The following is a 20,635-nucleotide window of genomic DNA, read 5'->3' on the forward strand; positions in this document are numbered from 1 at the left end:
ATGACGAGGTCAAGCTGGTGCCAGTGGCGGGAGCGGGGGTGCCTCCATGACACCTGGTGGATCTCTTTGCACTTGAAGAATGTGTTTGTCACGCACAGGCCGTGGTGACACGAAAGCTCAAGCAGTCGCTGACCATTCTCATTGATCTTTCCTCTCCCAAAGTTTCCGAGGCAGGTGGGCCAGGCCATGTGGTCGGCTCCTACTCTTGCATTGACGTCTCCAAGGAGGTAAAGAGCGTTACTTCTGGGGATCTTGGATAACGCTTCGTCCAGTGCATGGTAGAACTGTTCTTTCTCTTCGGTGGTGGCGCAGAGGGTTGGGGCATACGCGCTAAGAATGCTGACTGGGCCGAAAGTTGTTGACAATTGGAGGGTAAGTAATCTCTCTGTGCCTCCTGTGGGTGGCTCTATGGAGTTAACAAGCGTGTTCTTCACAGCGAACCCAACACCATGCTGTCTTGGTTGGTCCGGAGACTTCCCTTGCCAGTAGAAGGTGTAGTTGGTTTCTCTGATAGTTCCATTGTCGGCCAACCGGGTCTCCTGTAGAGCTGCAATGTCGATGTTTAGTCGTGCCAGTTCCCTGTCGATTAAGGCGGTTTTCCTGGCACCATTGATCCACGGAAGGTCTGCAGTAAGTCCGGGACACATGGTCCTGATGTTCCAGCTAGCGAGGTGAAGAGCTGGAGGCTTCTTTCTTGTTGTTTGCTTGGAATTGCCTGGTGCGAGTGTTTTGTGGCCCACTTTTCGAGAGACGCCTCTCTGATCCCCACGCACCCAGTGGGGCAGGCGATCCATGGCGAGACGGCACCTAATTGGCTGGGGGCTGCCCAGCTTGAGGCGGGCGGTAGCTGTCCAGTGAGGTGCGATGACCTCTCCCACCATCAGAGGAGACCCCTGGCGCTCGTTTCCTTCGCCAATCGGATGAGCTTATAACCGGTATCTGTCTCCTCCCGTGTTGAGGCGACATCTTGCGATGACGCTGGAGTGTCCTCTCCAGTGAAGCTACAAAGCCTGGGCAGGGTGATATGGAGGGCCAGCTGTTGCCCATGCAGCAGACCCCCCCTCTCTTCGCAGCTGAAGGATCCAAGGGGAAAGACAGAGTCAATACAGCTTGGCTTCAGGTGCGCCGCAGGAGTTGCCGGTGTTGACTACAACGTCAAACCGCCTTAGGGACTCCGGCTCCGGATTTTCTGTCGGGGTTTACTCCCTTAGCCTTTCCCCTGAGGAGGTATGCCGCAAGGCAGCGGAGGTTTGGAGTCAGAGTTTCCCTTCTCCTTAGCCTTTCCCCTGAAGAGGTATGCCGCAAGGCAGCGGAGGTTTTTTGGAGTCAGAGTTTTCCTTCTCTGGTGTGCCCTGACTGGAAGATTGAACCAGCGACACTTAGCTCGCAGGCCGACGCTCAATCCACTGAGCCAAACCAGCCAGGAGGAAATAAATAAATAAATAAATAAATAAATAAATAAACAAACAAACAAACAAACAAATAAATAAAAGGTATATAATTCTCCACTGCATGTGACATGGTTTTGCTCCACAACCTAACTTCTGGACTAAGCTGTGACTTTCCATTGGGCCTTACCAAAATCTCCACATGGAATCTTTTGCCAACACATATAACTCTAATACCTTAGGGCATATCTATTGTATGGGCCAAGTGGCAGCACTACTTGAAACTGCAGCCTGGACCTGTTATAGGACCTTCTCTTCTTCTAAGCCCCAGTCAAAGGTGGCAGCTTTTTGTGTCACCCAGTATATGGGTAGAAATAGTAATTCCAGGTGTAAAATGTTATTCTTCCAGAACCAAGTGAAGCCTACCAAATGTTGAGATTCTTTCTTAGTGGGGAAAGTGAAAAACGCAGTAATTTGTCTATTACTTTGGAGGAAATCTCCTGGCATTCTCCAGACCATTCAACACCTAAAAACTGGACTTAATATAGCCAATTCCTATATCTTTCTAGAGTTTATCTCCCATCCTCTGGAGTGCATGTGTCTTACCAAGACCTCTAATGAACTACCCACTTCATACTCATTTTGGTCCTATTAGCATGATAGCATCAACATAGTGGACTAGTATTATATTCAGGTGGTCCAGATCTCTTCAGACTATATTATGACAGAGGGCAGTGGAGTTAGTAGAGCCTTGAGAAAAAAACTATAAATGTATGTGTTGTCCATTCTATGTGAATGTGAACTTCTTTTGATATTCCATTATGATAAAGATAGAAAAAAACCCACATTTTTCAAATCAGTAGCTGATTACTAGGTACCTAAGACCATGTCATTCCACTCTAGCAAAGATATCAAATCTGACATAGCAGCTGCCTTACATCACTATTTGGTTGAGCTTGCAATAGTCAGTCTACTGTCATCTACCAGGCTATTGCCCAGGTTTTGCAGGGGCACAAACTGATGTATAAAATAGAGATATGATGTGGGATTCATTCCAGCATTCTTTAGGTATTTAAAGGTGACACTAAATTCTGCCATCCTCCCCAAGATGCTATATGCTTTCATTTACTATCTTGGCAAGAAAAGGGGAGAACAATTTCAGAAGCTTCCACTTGGCCTTCTTATTTACAAATAGCTCCACAAGCCAAGAAACCAATATGGAGCTTGTACTAACTATCAAAATGTCTATCCCCATTATACATTCAGAGACCATGAAAATAACCACTGGGTGGGTCTGTGAACCCAGTGGTGCTACTGTGAACACAATATAGGCCAGGAGCCCATTTAATACTAGCCTCCCAACTGTCACTGCTCTAATGGAAGAACACGATGACATTTTAGGTTATCTAGGCATCAATTCAACTCATAACCAGAGTCCCTCAGTCCTCAAGATGTTTAGGTATTCCTTTTTCCCCAACGCACAGTTATTGAGTAAATCAGACTGAAGGAATCATCACTATGTATGTGTTGTAGGGTTCTTCTTTCTGGGCACCCAGCCTCTCCTTCAAATAGTGCTCTCTGGATAAAAAATTGACTTTAGGGACAGAAGGTGAGCAAGAGATTATGACTTTTATTGAAGCACCTTCCCTCAGACTATTGATCATCTTCAATTTCTTTTGATTGTATAGATTGTTTGGTGCCTATTTTCCCTAGGGTGCTGTGTTATAATTAATTACCCAACCACTCCATTAACTATCTCTTAACCATCTACTCACTAGGGGCACTGTGTTCTATTAACCATCTCCACAGCTCTCTGCAGGACATGCCTCCCTGTGGTGTATTACAGTGTTTGCGTCCACCTGACTTCTGACAGTTATCTGCAGTCATTCTGCCTCTATTATATCAGAACCATCACCATTCTTATCAATAATCCTTCTACTCTGAGCCCTGGCCTGCAAAAACTAGCTATTATTGAACTTCTTAGTGATGCTGGTGCCCCTTTCACCAGTGCATTCCTTATACATTTAGCAAATGGTATGCCATTAGGGTCCCCCTGCAGAACATAGTCATCTGGAGGGAGGGTTTTCTGACCTTTTCATAATGTATGTATTCTATCATTCCCAGTTCCCTGAGCCTTTAATCCCTTCTCTGACCATCTGCTATGGCAGCTCTGGTATTTATACCTTGCTTAATGTGGGTCATTGGGATTTTTTCTCATATTTTGAGAGCCTTCCTAGTAGTGAGTTCACATTATATCCTAGAGTCCTTCCCAGAATGCTAAATCCTGTATCTTGAGAGAGAGCTCTCAAATCAATTAATTCTCCCTTATTCAACTTCATATTCTAGCTCCCCTGATCAAAGCCCTCATAATTCATCCCCATGTTTATTCCCTCAGCACCTGCTAGTACATGCTGGTTAGGTCCTGCAGCTCCTTCTTGGGATATTCCCTTTCTTTCCTTAACAGGCCCACCACATCTCCAGAGAGGTTATGCTGTGACTTAACCCTAGATATATATCCAGTGACCAGAATGGGATATGGGGACAGATTCTGAGGAAAACAGATGTTATCTTACAGGGAAAAGGGCTCTGCATGTTCAAGCAAGGTGAGGTGCTAGCCCTTAATAGGAAGAAGTGATCATTTTGTATGCTCCAGGGATTCAGGAAAATCTAAAAATACAAGATTTTTAGGGACATCAATCAAGATGTCCCCTCCAACACATCAGGTCCTATTCCTTCCTAACCAGGGTCCTGATCTTGGCAGCGTAGACATCTCTTTGTTGGGATTTTAACTTTCTTTGAAGCTTGTTTCCAATAAGTCTTGAGACTGGTCCTCAAATTTTTCTACCATCTACTCGGAAAAAAATGAAGGGCTCTTTATATGCAAGGAATGAAGCTCTCTGGCTTTCTCACATAGCTCTATAATTGTTGATTAATTTATTTCATCTTTGTACTATTTTTTCCTAGAGGTCTGTCAAGCTTAGTAATAGCCACTCAATTTTCTGGCCTTCATTATATTTAATAATTTCCACGTATTTATCAAAGTTCTGCTACATGACACCAGTTAATAATCCATCCCTTCCTCCATCATTGAATCTATAACAATTCCTCTGCCACCGGTTCCAGGTGCCTATCTACTCCACCTGACACCAATAATGGGGTCCTCATTGCCAGATGGGCAGCAGGTGATCCAGCTGCAAATTTTCATCAGTGTATGCTCTCCTGAATTGTTTTTCATACCAACTGCTATAGGCTGGCTTCCCATAGAGCAGACTCAGAGACAGAGTTTAGCATGAAGGGCTTTTATTAGGTAATGCTCTTGAGATCAACACCTGTGAGAGGGAAAAGAAGAAAGCATGATTGGACAGAAGGAACATTAAGCTACTCCATTTAGAGCAAGAAGGCCATGTCAATCAGTCATTGCATGTGAAGTACCCCAGGAAGGAGATATGACCTTGAAGAAGGTGGCTGTACAGCTGAGACAACTCCTGAAGAGGGTTGACAGCTGAGGGCTGTCTACTGACAGCACTCCTAGCAACTTAAATAATAAACTTTTTATTCCTGAAGGGAGATTAAGGAAGTGGATTGCACAAGCCACAAGTGTGAGATAATTTTTTTCTATTAAACAGTTAGTGGCCATCGAATGCTAGAATTAAGAACAGTTTTACTTTTAAAATAATTAACAAGATTTATATTTTCAAACATTTACAGCTCTTTAAAAATAATATTTACTTAAAAGTTTAGCTTGTACCTTATAAATATTTACACACAGATATTTGAACATCCATTTGTTACTTTTGCTCTAGGTCTCTTAAATGCTATTTACAGGACTGCTTAGCCTGAATGCATCAGTTCCTTTTGGCAAATTATGCAAACAATCATCCTTTACTCAATAAAAATCAGAAAATATAGATGAGTTTTATTTTATTTTATTTTTGGTTTTTCAATTACAGTTGTCCCATTTTTCCCCCATTGCTTCCCCCACCCAGCCCATCCCTTCTCCCACAATCATATCCCTCCCGGTTGTCCATGTACCTGAGTCATTCATACACATTCCTTGACTAGACCCTTCACTTACTTATCCCCCTTCTCTCCCTCCTCACTCCCGCCTACTGACTACTATTCTAGTCTTTGCCTATTTAGTTCGTTTATTTGTGTTGCTCTTTACTTTCCTGTATTAGGTGATATCATATGGTATTTTGCGTTCTTTGCCTGGCTTCTTTCACTAAGCATAATTCTTTCTAGTTCTACCCATGTTGTCGGAAATGGCAGGAGTTCCTTCTTTAATTCTGCTACATAGTATTCCATTGTGAAGATGTACCACCATTTTTTGATCCACTCATCTACAGATGGGCACTTAGGCTGTTTCCAGTACTTAGCTATTGTAAACAGGGCTGCTATGAACATAGGGGTGCATAGGTTTTTTTGAATTAGGGTTTTAGGATTTTTCGGGGATAATCCTAGCAGTGGAATCGCTGGTTCAAAAGGCAGTTCCATTTTTAGTTTTCTGAGGTAATTCCATACTGTTTTCCATAGTGGCTGCACCAGTCTGCATTCCCACCAACAGTGCAGTAGGGTTCCTGTTTCTCCACATCCTCGCCAGCATTTGTTGTTTGTTGATTTGTTGATGATGGCCATTCTGACAGGTGTAAAGTGGTATCTCATTGTGGTTTTTACTTGCATCTCTCTGATGCCCAATGACATTGAGCATTTTTTATGTGTCTATGGACCTTCTGTATGTCCTCTTCAGAGAAGTGTTTGTTCAGGTCCTTTGCCAATTTTTAAATTGGGTTATTTGTTTTCTTGATGTTGAGTCATATAAGCTCTTTATATATTTTGGAGATCAGTCCCTTGTATGTGATATCATTGGCAAATATGTTTTCCCATATGGTTGGTTTCCTTTTCATCTTTCTGATGTTTTCTTTTGCTGAGCAGAAACTTTTTAGTTTGATGTAGTCCCATTTGTTTATTTTTTCCTTTATTTCTCTTGCCTTAGGAGATGTATCCGTGAAGATATTGTTACGTGTGATATCTGAAATTTTCCTGCCTATGTTTTCCTCTAGGACTTTTATAGTGTCACAGCTTACATTTAAGGTTTCAATCCATCATGAGTTTATTCTTGTGTGTGGTGTAAGTTGGTGGCCTAGTTTCATTTTTTTGCACGTCCCTGTCCAGTTCTCCCAGCACCATTTGTTAAAGAGGCTCTTCTTACTCGCTTTTATGTTCCTTCTTCCTTTATCAAAGATTAGTTGACCATAGAGGTCTGGGTTTATTTCTGGGCTTTCTATTCTGTTCTACTGATCTATATGTCTGTTCTTATGCCAGTACCAGACTGTTTTGATCACAGTGGCTTTGTAGTATTGTTTGATGTCTGGTATCGTGATTCTTCCTGCTGTGTTCTTCTGTTTTGAGATTGCTTTTGCTATTCGGGGTCTTTTTTTGTTCCATGTGAATTTTTGGAGGATTTGTTCTAGGTCAGTGAAATATGTCATTGGTGTTTTAATAGGGATTGCACTGAATCTGTAAATGGCTTTGGTTAGTATGGCCATTTTGATGATGTTGATTCTTCCCACCCAAGAACATGGTATTTGCTTCCGTTTATTGGTACCTTCCTTAATTTCTTTCTTCAATGTTGCATAATTTTCAGTGTACAGGTCTTTTATCTCTTTGGTTAAGTTTATTCCTAGGTACTTTATTTTTCTTGTTGCTATAGTAAGTGGTATTTTCTTTTTCGCCTCTGTCTCTGGTATTTTATTATTGGTGTACAGAAATGCCTTAGATTTCTGTATATTTATTTTGTACCCTGCTATTTTGCCAAATTCACTTATTATATCGAGTAGTCTTTTAGTGGAGTTTATAGGGTTTTCTAGGTATACTATCATGTCGTCTGCAAATAGTGATAGTTTTACTTCTTCTTTCCCAATTTGGATGCCTTTTATTTCTTTGTCTTGTCTGATTGCTGAGGCTAGGACTTCCAACACTATGTTGAATAGAAGTGGGGAGAGTGGACAGCCTTGTCTAGTTCCTGATTTCAGGGGGAATGCTTTCAGTTTTTGTCCATTGAGTATGATGATGTGTTCAGGCTTCTCATATATAGCCTTAATTATCTTAAGGTATGGTCCCTCTATTCCCATTTTGCTGACTGTTTTCTTCATAAATGGGTGTTGTACTTTATCAAATGCTTTTTCTGCATCTCTAGATATGATCACGTGATTTTTGTCTTTCGTTTTTTTAGGTGATGTATTATATTTATTGATTTGCAAATATTAAACCATCCTTGCATCCCTGGGATGAATCCCACTTGATCGTGGTGTATGATCTTTTTGATGTATTGCTGGATCCTGTTTACCAAAATTTTAATGAGGATTTTAGCATCTATGTTCGTCAGTGATATTGGCCTGTACTTTTCTTTCTTTGCTGTGTCTTGACCTGGTTTTGGGATTAGGGTAATACTGACTTCATAGAAAGAGTTTGGGATTTTTCCTTCTTTTTGGGTTTTTTTGGAATAGTTTGAGGAGGGTAGGAGTTGGTTATTCCCTAAATATTTTGTAAAATTCGCCTGTGAAGCCATCTGGTCCAGGGCTTTTGTGTGCAGGGAGATTTTTGATTACTGTTTCAATTTCCTTCTTTGTTATTGTTCTGTTGAGACTTTCTACTTCTTCTTGATGCAGTTTTGGAAGGTTATATGTTTCTAGAAATCTGTCCATTTCTCCTAGGTTGTCAAATTTCTTGCCATACAGTTGTTCGTAATAATTTCTTATACTCCTTTGTATATCTGAGGTATCAGTCGTGATTTCTCTTTTTTGTTTCTGATTTTGTTTATTTGGGTCTTCTCTCTTTTTTTCTTGATGAGCCTGGCTAGAGGCTTGTCGATTTTGTTTATTTTTTCAAAAGACCAGCTCCTAGTTTTGTTGATCTTTTGGATTGTTCGTTTAGTTTCTATGTCGTTTAATTCTGCTTTGATCTTGATGATTTCCTTTCTTCTTCTTGCCCTAGGCTTTGTTTATTGTTGTTGTTCTAGTTCTTGTAGCTTTAGGGTTAGATTTTCTATTTGAGATTCTTATAGTCTTTTCAGGTATGCCTGCCTTGCTATGAACTTCCCTCTTAGGACTGCTTTTGCTGTGTCCCATAGGTTTTGGGCTGTTGTGTGTTCATTGTCATTAGTTTCTAGAAATTTCTTGATTTCCTCTTTGATGTCATTGTTAACCCATTCGTTATTTAAGAGCGTGTTATTCATTCTCCATGAGTTTGGGTGTCTTTGATTTTTTTCCCTGAGGTTGATTTTTAGTTTCAAGGCATTGTGGTCTGAAAAGATGCTTGATATGATTTCAATTTTCTTGAATTTTTTGAGGCTTGTTTTGTGTCCTATTATGTGGTCTATCTTTGAAAATGTCCCATGTGCCTTTGAAAAGTATGTATATTTTGCTTCTTTGGGGTGAAAAGTTCTATACATATCAGTTAAGTGCATGTGGTTTAGTGTGTTGTTCAATGCCTGTATATCCTTGGTGTTTCTTTGCTTGGATGATCTGTGTGTTGTTGATAATGGAGTGTTGAAGTCCCCTACTATGAGTGTGTTGTTGTTAATATCCTTCTTGTGGTCTTCTAGTATTTCCTTTATGTATTTGGGTGCTCCTATGTTGGGTGCATATATGTTTATCAATGTCATATCTTCTTGATGGATTGTTCCTTTAAGTATTATGAAATGTCCTTCTTTGTCTCTTTTTATTGCCCTTGCTTTGAAATCCGTTTTGTCTGATATGAGGACTGCTACCCCAGCTTTTTTTTCAGGTCCATTTGCTTGGAATATTTTTTTATATCCCTTTAATTTCAGTCTATGTAAATCTTTTGTTTTGAGGTGTGTTTCTTGTAGACAGCAAATATGTGGGTCCTGTTTTCTTATCCATTCCGTTACCCTATGTCTTTGAATGGGAGCATTTAATCCATTTACATTTAACGTTATTATTGACAAGTATTTATTCATTTCCCTTTTGTATCTCTGTTCCGCTACTGTTTTTTTGGTTTTTCTCTTCCTTTTTCTTAGAATATTCCCTTTAGCATCTCTTGCAATGCTGGTTTTGTGGAGATGTATTCTTTTAGTCTTCCTTTGTCTGAGAAACTCCTTATTTCACCTTCTATTTTGAATGAGAGCCCTGCTGGGGAGAGTATTCTTGGTTGTAGGCCTTTGTTGTTCATTGCTTGAAATATTTTTGACCATTCCCTTCTGGCTTGTAATGTTTCTGTTGAGAAATCGGTTGATAGCCTTATCGGAGCTCCCTTGTAAGTTATTTGCTGTTTTTCTCTTGCTGCTTTTAGGATTCTCTCTTTGTCTTGAAATGTTGCCATTTTAACTATGATGTGCCTTGGAGTGGGTTTTTCGGGGTTCCTCTTCATTGGAACTCTCAGTGCTTCTTCGACTTGCATAACTTTTTCTCTCATCGGGTTCGGAAAATTTTCTGTCACTATTTCTCCTATCAGTTTTTCAATTCCATGCTCCTTTTCTTCTCCCTCTCTTATTCTGATGATCCTGATATTATTTCTTCTCATGCTATCCTGTAATCCCCTTACATCTTGTTCATATTTTTTCAATCTTTTTTAATTTTGCTGTATCGTTTGAGAATTACTTCCTACATTATCCTCTAACTCACTAATACGATCCTCTGCTTCATTTAGACTGCTTTTGACTGATTCTACTGTGTTTTCTATTCAGAGATTGCATTTTTCATATCTTCCTGGTTCTTGTTGATAATTTCTATGTCTTTTTTTATGCTGGTGTAGTTCTCTGCAAGTTCCCTGTAATTTTCTTGGAGCTGCTGCTAACTTCCTTGGAGGTTGTCATAGTTGTTTTTGAGGTTGTCGAGCATATTGAGCTTCTTCACCACCATTGTTTTGAATTCCATGTCTGACATTTGGGCTATGTCTATTCCATCTACCTCTCCTTCTGGGGATTCCTCTTTTCTTTTCATTGAGAGGCTTTTTCTGCATCTTACCATGTTGGATTCTTCTTGTTTGTTTTTGTTATTTGGATTTGTCTGCTTTACCTTCCCAGCTTTGTGGTATGAGATTCTTTATAGGAGATCTGGGGGTTTCAGTGGGGCAGTCTCTTTGATCTCCTGAGCCTGGTGTTCTTGGGGTATCTTTTACATCGTTTGTTATGCCGTCTGGTTATATTTCAGATGTTTTTTGTTAGGATCTTCCTTCTGGCTAGTTGATTGAGAGTCACACTATCCACTTTATCTTGAATTCTTTTGTGGAGATGTCAGTTCAGCCTTTGTGTGTTGTCTTGTTTTTCTCTATCCACAGCTGGTTTAATGAGGTGGGTCGAAAGTTCCTGTTCCTTGCAGCAGTGGGCCCCTGCACAGTGCGTTCCTTCGGTGTCTGTTGGAGCTAGCCAAGGTGTCTTTGCAGGCACGCCTGTGAGCGGGTAAGGTGGCCCAAGAGCCTGCCTCAGGCCTGTCACATAGCGCTCTGGGAGTTTCCCAAGGTGGCGAGGGAGTTATCCTCAGGTCTGCCGCACTATGCTCCAGGAGATGGTCTCTCGCCTGCCCGTGCTGGGCCCGACACTCGTGTATATCGGAAGTGAGCGATTGGTGCCTATTGATGTCGGCGAGGTATTTTGGCACTTGTGTACCCCTGCTCGCCCAAGGAAGCCGGGGATCTACCCTCAGTGCAGCACTCCGAATGAGTGTCTGTGAGTTGCTACTGCCTGCTGTTCCTCACGCTCCCCTGTTCGCCCAGGGCAGCCAGGGTGCTAGCCTCCGCGCAGCGCTCTGGGTGAGTGTCAGTGAGTTGCTGCTACCTGCTGTTCCTGCACCACAGCCGCCCACCGTTCCCGCACCTGCCTGGGCGGGTACGTGCCGAGCCCGAGGGAATTCTCTGCATTCTGGCCTGGCACTCGGGCCTGGCTCCCACTGGAGCTGGCCTGGGGCAACTGCGCACAGTCTTCTGTGTATCCAGAGGTCCCTCCCTGCGCCCGTTTGGGCATTGATCTTATGTCTGTTGGGGTGTGTCCGAGGGGCCCCTGAACTCTTGGCCCTGCGCACCTGGGCCAGTGAATGATGGCACTTCCCTATGCGTGCCCACGACCCAAGGGGAGGGTTGGGGAGTGAGCACGCGCACCTCTGCACCTGCGCTCTTCAAGAATGTACTTTCACCCCCAAACTTTCCCCCCTTCTCCGTAGTTCACAAGAGAAAAATATAAAGAAAAAAATTACAATTTCACTTGCTCAGCAGCACGCTGTTTCCCGTCTTTCAGAGCCTATGCCACCTGGTCGAGTCCTGTCTCTGCCAACCAGTAGAGATCCGCTTTCCTCCTGACTTCCCTCTGGGGAAGCCTGGGTCATCAAAAAGCCTTTGTGTCCTTTCAGCCGCAGCTCAGGCAGCCACCCCAGTCAGGAATCCCGTTTTGTCCCTTTTTCTTCTTTCACTATCTTCATTAAACAGGTTGTTCCCAGATGGTTTTTCTCTAATCCAGCAGTGCCAAGGCTCGACTCCCGCCAGTGTCCAGCTGCTCACTGAGATGTTCTGTCTGCAATTAGTCCAAACTACAGACGGGTCTCGGGAGCCTGAGAGTGCAGCCTCCCCTCACTCCTCCACCATCTTCTTCCCCCAGATCCTGTTATATTTGTTTGAGGCTGGACTAAGCCCATTATGTCTGACCCAGCTCCTACTTTGGAGATAGCATTAGGATTGCCCCAGGCCTTATTCTGGATACCAGTCAAAGCTTCATCCTGGGCATTGTCTGTAGCCTGAAGCTGACCACAGGCCCTCAGTTCTGCCTTAGCCCCTGCCCTAGAAATAGCATTTGGAGCTCCCCTGTCATCAACCCTGGAATCAGGCAAAGCATCACCTTGGGTCTTGGCTCTGCCCTGAGGCTGTACACAGGTTTTCATGTCTGTCCCAACCCCTGCCTTACACTTACCTTTGGCTTTGCCCCTAGCCTTAGTTCTAGTACTCAGTAAGGCCTCAACTTGGCTCATGGCAGAAGTCTGAGACTGTGCCTTTGTGTCTGTTGTAGCCCCTTCCTTAGACATGATATTGTCATTGCCCTTAGCCTTAAACCTACATCAGGCAAGGCATCACCCTGGACACTAGCCATAGGTTGAGGTTGTGTATAGGACAACACATCTGTCCCAGCCCCTACCTTAAAAATAGCATTGGGATTGCCTCTGGTCTTAACCCTAGAATCAGGCAAGGCCTCATCCTGGGAATTGACCCTCAAGTTAGCCTTGGCCCCTGTTTTAGACATGGCATTGGGATTGCCTCTATTCTTAACCATGGCATCGGACATAGTCTCAAGCTGAGCAGTAGCCTTCATGTCAACTCCAACCATTGCCCTAGTTGTGACATTGGTATTTCTCCTGTCATCAACCCTAGCACCATACTTTGCTTCAGACTGTTTCTTGGCCACAGTCTGAGGTTGTATAGAAGCTCTCATATATGCCCCTGTCCCTACCTTACACATGGCATTGGTATTAACCTCAGTATCAACACTTGTCCCAGTCATGGTCTCAGCCTGAGCCTTGGTTATAATCTGAGACTGGACAGAAGCTCTCATGTCTGCCTTAGACCCTGTCTGAGATATAATTTTATAACTTCCCTTGTCTTCTACACCAGCACAAGGCATGCCATCAACCTGGATCTTGGCCACAGCCTGAGATGATACATAAGACCTTATATCCACTCCAGTTTCTGCCCTGGACATGATATTAAGATTTCCTTTAGCATCAACTGTGGTACCAGACCTGGCCTCATACTGAATCTTGGCCATATTCACAGTCTCTTCAAGGTCTCTTGCTTTGGTCTCAGCCATATTTCCAGTCTTATTTATGGCATTCATCTTGGTCCCTTCCTTGGTCATTGCCAAGGCCTCATTCTGTGTCATCAGTACTCTGTTCATCTCTGTCTCCTTTTCAGCCTAAATATGAGCTTCCACTTTGGTCTGGGTCATTGGTTCTTTCTTGGCCTCTGCCCTGGCAACCAGTCCCCAAACTTTAGCTTTGGTCTGGGTCACTGCTTCTTTCTTGACTACTCTCTTATCCTCAGAGTCAGTTTGGGTCACTGCCTCTTTCAAGGCCACTGCCTTGGCTTTGAATTTAGCTTCACCTAGAGTCACTGCCTCTGTCATGACCACTGTTCTAACCTCATATTTGACTTCTGCCTCTTCCTCATCCCCAGTAATTGCCTTGGCCTGAGAGTTGGCTTTTGGTCTGGCTCTAGCAGTGGCCTTGATCTCTACTTCAGCCCCAACCCCACCTCCTGTTCCAGTTGCTGCCCCAGTCTTGGCCTTGGGTCTAGTCTCAATTTCTGTCCCATCCATGGCTTCATTAATGGCCAAGGCCTGGTTCTGTACCCCAGTCACAGTCTCCATCTTGACTCTAGACCCATTGTTGGCAAGTCTCCTCACATTATGGGCTCTTCCCTTGGTTAATCTGTAAATGTGGTAGCAGGTACCAGCCCAGATCACCAGTCCTGCAGTCACCCAGCCTACTTTTTGAATGTGACCCATGTGATTACCCCTGCTCGTGGCACGAACAAGGCACAGCGGGGCTCAGATGAGCGGAGTAAAGAGGATGGTATGTCTGAGTGTAGGCCTGTATGGGTGTTGGTCTTCAACTCAAAGGCCACTACAGCTGTCACTGGAGGTGAACCTGGAGGTGGACCTAGAAGTGGAGGAAAAAAATTTCTCTTGTAATTGTGTGTGTCATAGAGCTAGATACACAGAAGGGCTAGAAAGTGTAGAAATAATGTGTTTGGTGGGAGATGATCATTAGCAAACTCTCTCTATCCCTTTTATTTTATCCCCTCCCCATTTTCCCAGCACCCAACAATTTTCCCCCAAGGTACTTCCACAGACATCTCCTTACACCAAATGAGTAGTGAAAAGGATGGTGGGAGGCCTCATTAAAATGGGAGAGACCGAGAAGCCCTCAGACCTTGATTTTTATTGGACTTACTCTGGCCACCACTCCCACGGATCCCTACCCCCATACCAACATGTGTTGATCGGAGGCAGTTCTCTCCTCTTTCCTTCCTTGGTTGGTAATACACCATAAAGCAGATATATGGACCTAGAGACAGGCAGACAGACAGACAGAAGAACAGATAGGGGGTGGAGATTTTGTACTTTATGTGACTGGTATATTATTAGCAAACTGTTTCTCTATCTCCCTCAGTTCAGCCCACTCCCTGTACCAAAATAAAAGTGAGGTTGTGGGGTAAGTGACAGGAATGGTGGGAAAGGTGGCTGGGAAAGGGAGAGTCTGATGATCCTCCAGACTGGACACTGGACTTACTGGATACACGGTGGCCTCCACCAACCCACCCTAGAGGTCTATTCAGGCAATCCCCATCTTCTTACCATTCTCAACTGATCAGTGGCAATTTCCTCCTTGTTTCTTTGCTTCCAGTCATCTCAAGCCCTGCAGAGACCTGTAGGCAGATCTATGAACAAATAAGCAACCAGGAGGTAACAGAGACTGAACTTTTCACAGAACAGATAAGCACCCTGATCCTTTACCCCAGTACCTGCCTTGTCAGAGAACATGGGTCCCCAACCTTACCCCAATATCCTTAAATGTTTCCTGCACTGAAATCAGTAGTGTGTGGCAACACTGTGGAAGTATGTCAGAGTGTCGGAGAAGCATAAATACCATTACTGAGACCCTTTCAAGTCTCAGCCACCTTTTAAACACTGCCCACCTTTACACCAACCTCCATGGTTCTACCCCAGTTCTGCCCTTTCCCTTGCTTCCAGTGGTAGATAGCCCTATTATAGGTGTATGGAAAGATTTAGGAACAAACAGAGAAAAAAGGGAAGGTGAATAATGAGTGTTTGTGACATCCCAGCATCTGAGACATAGGTCTCAGTACCTGCCTTATTGGGTTTAGAGACCCGTTCCCTGGCAGGCAGAACCTTGTAGTAGGCAGGGTAGAGGAGGGATGTAAGAAAAATGAAAGGTAAGTGAGATGGGAAAAATCTTTTAAAATCACCCGTAGGCTTCTAGGGCTTCTCCCCAAAATACATAATTTCTTTTACCAAGATTCTCAGACAGGACAGGCATCTTAAAACTGGAGGATGGTGAGAGAGATGGATGCCCTCAGGTCCCATATTCTAGAATCCTCATATCCTACTGCCATCTACTTTCCCTTAAATCCATCTTTACGAGTCTCCAGCAGAAGACACAAGGTGTAGGGGAAGGCTTTTGCTTTTGTAAAATCACTATCCTTCCCATGCAAAGATTGACTCTCTCTCTCTCTCTCAAAAATAATGTTCCTTAATACAATTTGTACCTTCTCAATGTTATCTGAAGTGTAAATGAAATCATCCATTAAAAAAAGTTTGCCATCTTTACTGGTCTTCAATACACAACTTAACTTAAAATCCTAAGCTTGGTAAGTAAATGCTGTTTAAGGAAAGTCCCCTAGCCAGCTGCACCCCACATCCCAATCAGATAATGGCACCTAAGTTCCTCTCATATAGAACTTATATCGAACTTGGGCGATTTACAGACAGTGCCCATGCTCACACTATGTGCCGCTTTCTCCATTCCTTCGCTCGCCTAACCACAAACTGCCACACCGAGCAGTAAAGGCACTGAATGCTTGGACCAGCACCCAGGACACAGACACCAATACTGGTCGGTCTGGATTAAAGACCCCGGTTATCAAATGTCCCTTCCAACATTCCAGTAAGCCACCACCACCAACCCTGCTGTGCAGTCCCTAAAGCCCACCATTTTCTCTGAGAACACAACCATGGCGTGTCCTTTCCACTGAAATGAGCAGGAAGCTGAGCGGACATGTGAAATCAGTGATTAGAGTCGGGGAAGAAAGGGCATCTCAATGTCTGTATTTCTCTTTTGAGACACTACTCCCACCAGCTGCCCCTCCCAATCCCACAGTCCCTCTCTACACACTAGGCAGGGGGAGAAGGGTTCAGGAGAATCAGAGGGAAGGCTCCTGGAACTTGCGTCCACGTTGTTCCCCACCCCTGGATTGGATACTGGGGTTGGGGGTTGGCTGCCGCCCTGGTCTCCGCACGCGGGCCCCGGGCCCTTACCTCTTCCACTTTCCCAGGCCGATATCAGCCCACTGTGCGCTGGGCAGCCGGATGCAGGTACCCAGAGGCTGTGACAACTGTGCTGCACCGCTCTGCAGCTCCCGGTCCTGTGAGGGCGTCGCGTCATCAACAAGCTAGACTCCCCCCAACACATCCGCTGCGGGCAATTTGAAAGGAACCTCCCCTACTCCATATGAAGAACTACCCCTCTAAGTCTCTGTGGGGTCCAACGCGCACCTCCTTGTCATTCAGCCTGGTCCCCTCCAATCTGAGGACCCACAAGTGGTCTCCCCTTCCTGCGGTTGGAGTTTTTTCTTCGTTAGTTACTCGGGAGGGTCTGCATCCGCCACCCCCCACCCCAGGCTTTGACCTTTTCCTTTTCTGACGCTTCGTGGAGGAATCTTCTCTTTCTCTCTGAGGCTATAAGACCAAAATACTCTCCAACGAGTACCTTGCTGCACCAAACTGGGCTAAGAAAGGGATGTCAAGAAAGGAAGCAGAGAGTGGAAGGAGAGGTTTAACTTCCTTTTATGGTTCTTTTTTTTTTCTTTTCTTTTAACATTGCATTCATTGTTTTTGTAATCCGGAAATGTAGTCAAGCCATTTTCATTTGACATTAAGAAGTGAGGTCTTAAAAATAAGACTTTTTTTTACATTATTTTTGCGCCACATTAAAAGATGTTTTCTACTTGCTATAAATGATTTCGCAGCTTTCAAAACAGACTAGTAATTACTGACATTTTAAATACAAATTTTTCTTAAACAAAACTAGCACTTTCTTGTTAAATTATTTTTTATTGCTATTGTATTACAGTTGTCCCAATTTTTCCCCTTTTGCCCTCCTCCACCTATCCCATTCCCCTATCCCCAACCCCCTGCTCCCACAGTCAATTCCTACACTGCTGTGTTTGTCCATGGGTCATTCACACATGTTCTTTGTCTAGTCCCTTCCCCTTCTTCCCACCATTATCCCCCTCCCCTTTGGTCACTTTCAGTCTATTCCATGTTTCCATGCCTGTGGTTCTATTTTGTTTGTTACTTTATTTTGTTCAAAATCTTTGGAAAGATATTCAGCTTTCTACTCTTGGCAGTTTTCCACAAGTGATTTACAGCCTTTGAAAGTTCTGGCTGAACTTAGATTCTTATGTCAGGTGTTTGAGAACTTAAAAGATGACTCCTGGATGATTGAATGAAGACCCAGCTCCAGATGAACTCAGTGCGTGAAAACTAGTGATTTCCCATATTAACCTATTTTTTTCAAATGGGTTTTATTTGGATTTTACATAACCATGTGTTCAAAGCAATCTGTCTCATCACACTGTGGAAAGGACCAACTGCTATCCCACTGATGAAAATGAGGCTTAGCCAGTGCGGTTTTTATTTAATCATGAGGCTGGTGTGATAGCTCTGGTACCTGCCATTCATGTGCTATATCACCCTAGCAGTGGTTAGTGTTCAGCATGTTCCAGTGAAGATAGTGGTGAGGGCCTGTGGATGTCTGTAAATTACTGCAACATCCCTGAGATCCATGTTATTTCCCTCACAAAAAGCACAGTTTACAAGAGCCAAGCAAGTTGCCAGGAAAAACAGGCCTTTTGTTATTGTTTCAATGCACCACCCATATAAGCCTCTCAGAATAATCCCAGAACTCAGGAACAAAGTATGCAGAAGTTAGTCCCCAAACATCCAGCTGTCCCCACTGGGGAATCATACTCTAAATATAGACCCTTCAGGCAGCCTCTTTCTTTGAATGTTGAAATATGACACCCCAGCAAAAATCTCCACACTTGAGAAGCCACTATGTTGGGGAAGACCCTTCTAGGAGGAGAATCAGGGAGTACAGACTGATGTAGAAACTTACTAATGGCTTTTCAGAACTCAATTGCCTATGACCAATTTATGTTCCCCACCAAAGGGAAAGATTCAGAAATAGATTACTGTACATAACATTTAAAACTTTAGTAAAGTAAAAACACAAACAAGCCAATAAGCACAGGATGTCAAATGGCTAATTTGTAGTAATCTAAAAACTCTTACAAATCATTAATAGCATGACATGAATGGATTTGTTCACAGAAATAAATACAAATTATTGATAAACATGTGAAAATATTCTCAATCTCAAAGAAATGTATATCAAAACAACTGTGTATGACTATGTTTCAAATAAGGGTTTGTCAAAATTTAGAACTGTGATGATATTGTTGACTGGTTTGTGGGGAAATGAGTACTTCCACACTCTGTTGGAGGGAGATACTCTAATTTAATATTTTACCAGAGAGCAATTTGGCAAAATCTATTGAATCGATAAATACAGTATGGGGCAAAAGTAAGTTTACAGTTGTTTATGTGGAAAATAATACAATAATTAATAAGTCGTCGTCGGCAGCCGTCCGTCTCGAGAGACGATGGTGTAGCTTCTTAAGAGTCTATCTGCACCGCCGAGAATGGCTGTGCAGTCCAACTCGGGAGTGACACGGTATCTGTCTCCTCCCGTGTTGAATCGACATCTTGTGATGACGCTGGAGTGTCCTCTCCAGTGAAGCTGAAGCTACAGAGCCTGGGCAGGGTGATATGGAGGGTCTGCTGTTGCCCATGCAGCAGACCCCCCCTCTCTTCGCAGCTGAAGGGTCCAAGGGAAAGACGGAGTCAATACAGCTTGGTTTCAGGTGCGCCGCAGGAGTTGCCGGTGTTGACTACAACGTCAAACCGCCTTAGGGACTCCGGCTCCGGATTTTCTGTCGGGGTTTACTCCCTTAGCCTTTCCCCTGAAGAGGTATGCCGCAAGGCAGCGGAGGTTTTTTGGAGTCAGAGTTTTCCTTCTCTGATGTGCCCTGACTGGAAGATCGAACCAGCGACACTTAGCTCGCAGGCCGACGCTCAATCCACTGAGCCAAACCAGCCAGGGCAATAATTAATAAGTAATAATATAAAAATGATTTTTTTCATATTAAGATATCTATTGCATTGCTTGTAATGGTTAAAAAACTGAATCAAGGAAGGAAAGATGGCGGCGGAGTAAGGGCAGTGTTCTCTGCTCACTCCTGTTATGGAGGGACTTCAGGAGCAAATGCGGAGAGGAGTGAATGAATGAGTGTGGATCTCGGATAGCATGAACAGGGAGGAGGCGTGGGAGCAGTGTGGAGGGGGGTGGAGGGGTTTACCACACACTGCAGGCTGAGTCATTCGGTGCGTCTGCAGTACCACGCACGAGGGCTCGTTAGCTGAGAGCTGCTTGGAGGCTCCCCCTGCTAGGGGTGCACCGACCAGTGAAGTCTCGTAGGGAGTTAGGGAGAGGATTCGGCTGAAAAAGCCAGAGGCGTGGGAGAACAGTGAACAACCAGGACTGGGAGAAACTGTGATCTGAGTCTAGAGGGAAACCTCCTCAGCTGCAACCTCCGACCGAAAGCTCAGCATTCCGGGTATGCACGGCACACACACTAGGGCCCTACAGAACAAAGGGACAGTTTTGGAGCAAGGAGACAGGCCCGCACGGAAAAGCTGCCACAGAACTCCAGACTGGGGGAGAGCTCCTGGGCAGGAGAGCGCTGCTCAGCCCAGCACATTGACTGATCACGCTAGAGTTCTACAGAACAAAGGGACGGTGTTGGGGCGGGGAGGGAGGTAACGCGTGCAGGCCTATAGATGGGGAAGTGAGCAGAAGCTGTAGCTCGGGAATAGAGACGGTTTTGGGGTAAGAAGAGCCCACGCAGGAAAGCTGCCGCAGGGCTCCAGACTAGGGGAGAGGTCCTGGGCAGGAGAGCGCCACTGGGCCCGGCGTTTTGACCAGTTGTGCTAGAGTCCCACGGAACAGGGGGACAGTTTGGGGGCAGGGAGGGAGGTAGCACATGCAAGCAAGTAGGCAGGGAGGCGAGCGGAGGCTGTGCCTTGGGAGTGGAGATGACTTTGGGGCAGGGATAAGGGCCCGTGCAGAAAGACCTCTGTGGAGCTCCAGACTGGGGGAGAGCTCCCAGGCAGGAGAGCGCAGCTGGGCCCGGCACTTTGACAGACTGCACCAGAGTCCTGCAGAACAAAGGGACGGTCTAGGGGCAGGGAGAGAGGTAGCACGCGCAGGTATATAGACAGGAAAGTGAGCAGAAGCTGTAGCTCGGGAATAGAGGCACAACTGGAGGCAGGGCAGGGATTGCTGGCCGGCACAGGCTGGTCCAACAGTGGGAAGGCATAGCTGGAC

General features: G+C 44.4%; 1 protein-coding gene across 1 annotated transcript; it reads right to left on the reverse strand.

Moving 5' to 3' along the window:
• Positions 1-4,672: 4,672 nt before the first annotated feature.
• ARMCX4 (armadillo repeat containing X-linked 4) lies at positions 4,673-15,101 on the reverse strand. Its single transcript, XM_090264073.1, is given in 6 exon segments — positions 4,673-4,717; positions 13,159-13,922; positions 13,925-14,032; positions 14,379-14,452; positions 14,707-14,825; positions 15,096-15,101. Coding segments are annotated over 6 exon segments (1,116 nt in total).
• Between the last annotated feature and the right edge of the window lie 5,534 nt (positions 15,102-20,635).

Source organism: Furipterus horrens, unplaced genomic scaffold, assembly GCF_987537825.1.
Source record: "Furipterus horrens unplaced genomic scaffold, mFurHor1.1.pri manual_scaffold_17, whole genome shotgun sequence".
In the NCBI taxonomy this organism is placed as follows: Eukaryota; Metazoa; Chordata; class Mammalia; order Chiroptera; family Furipteridae; genus Furipterus; species Furipterus horrens.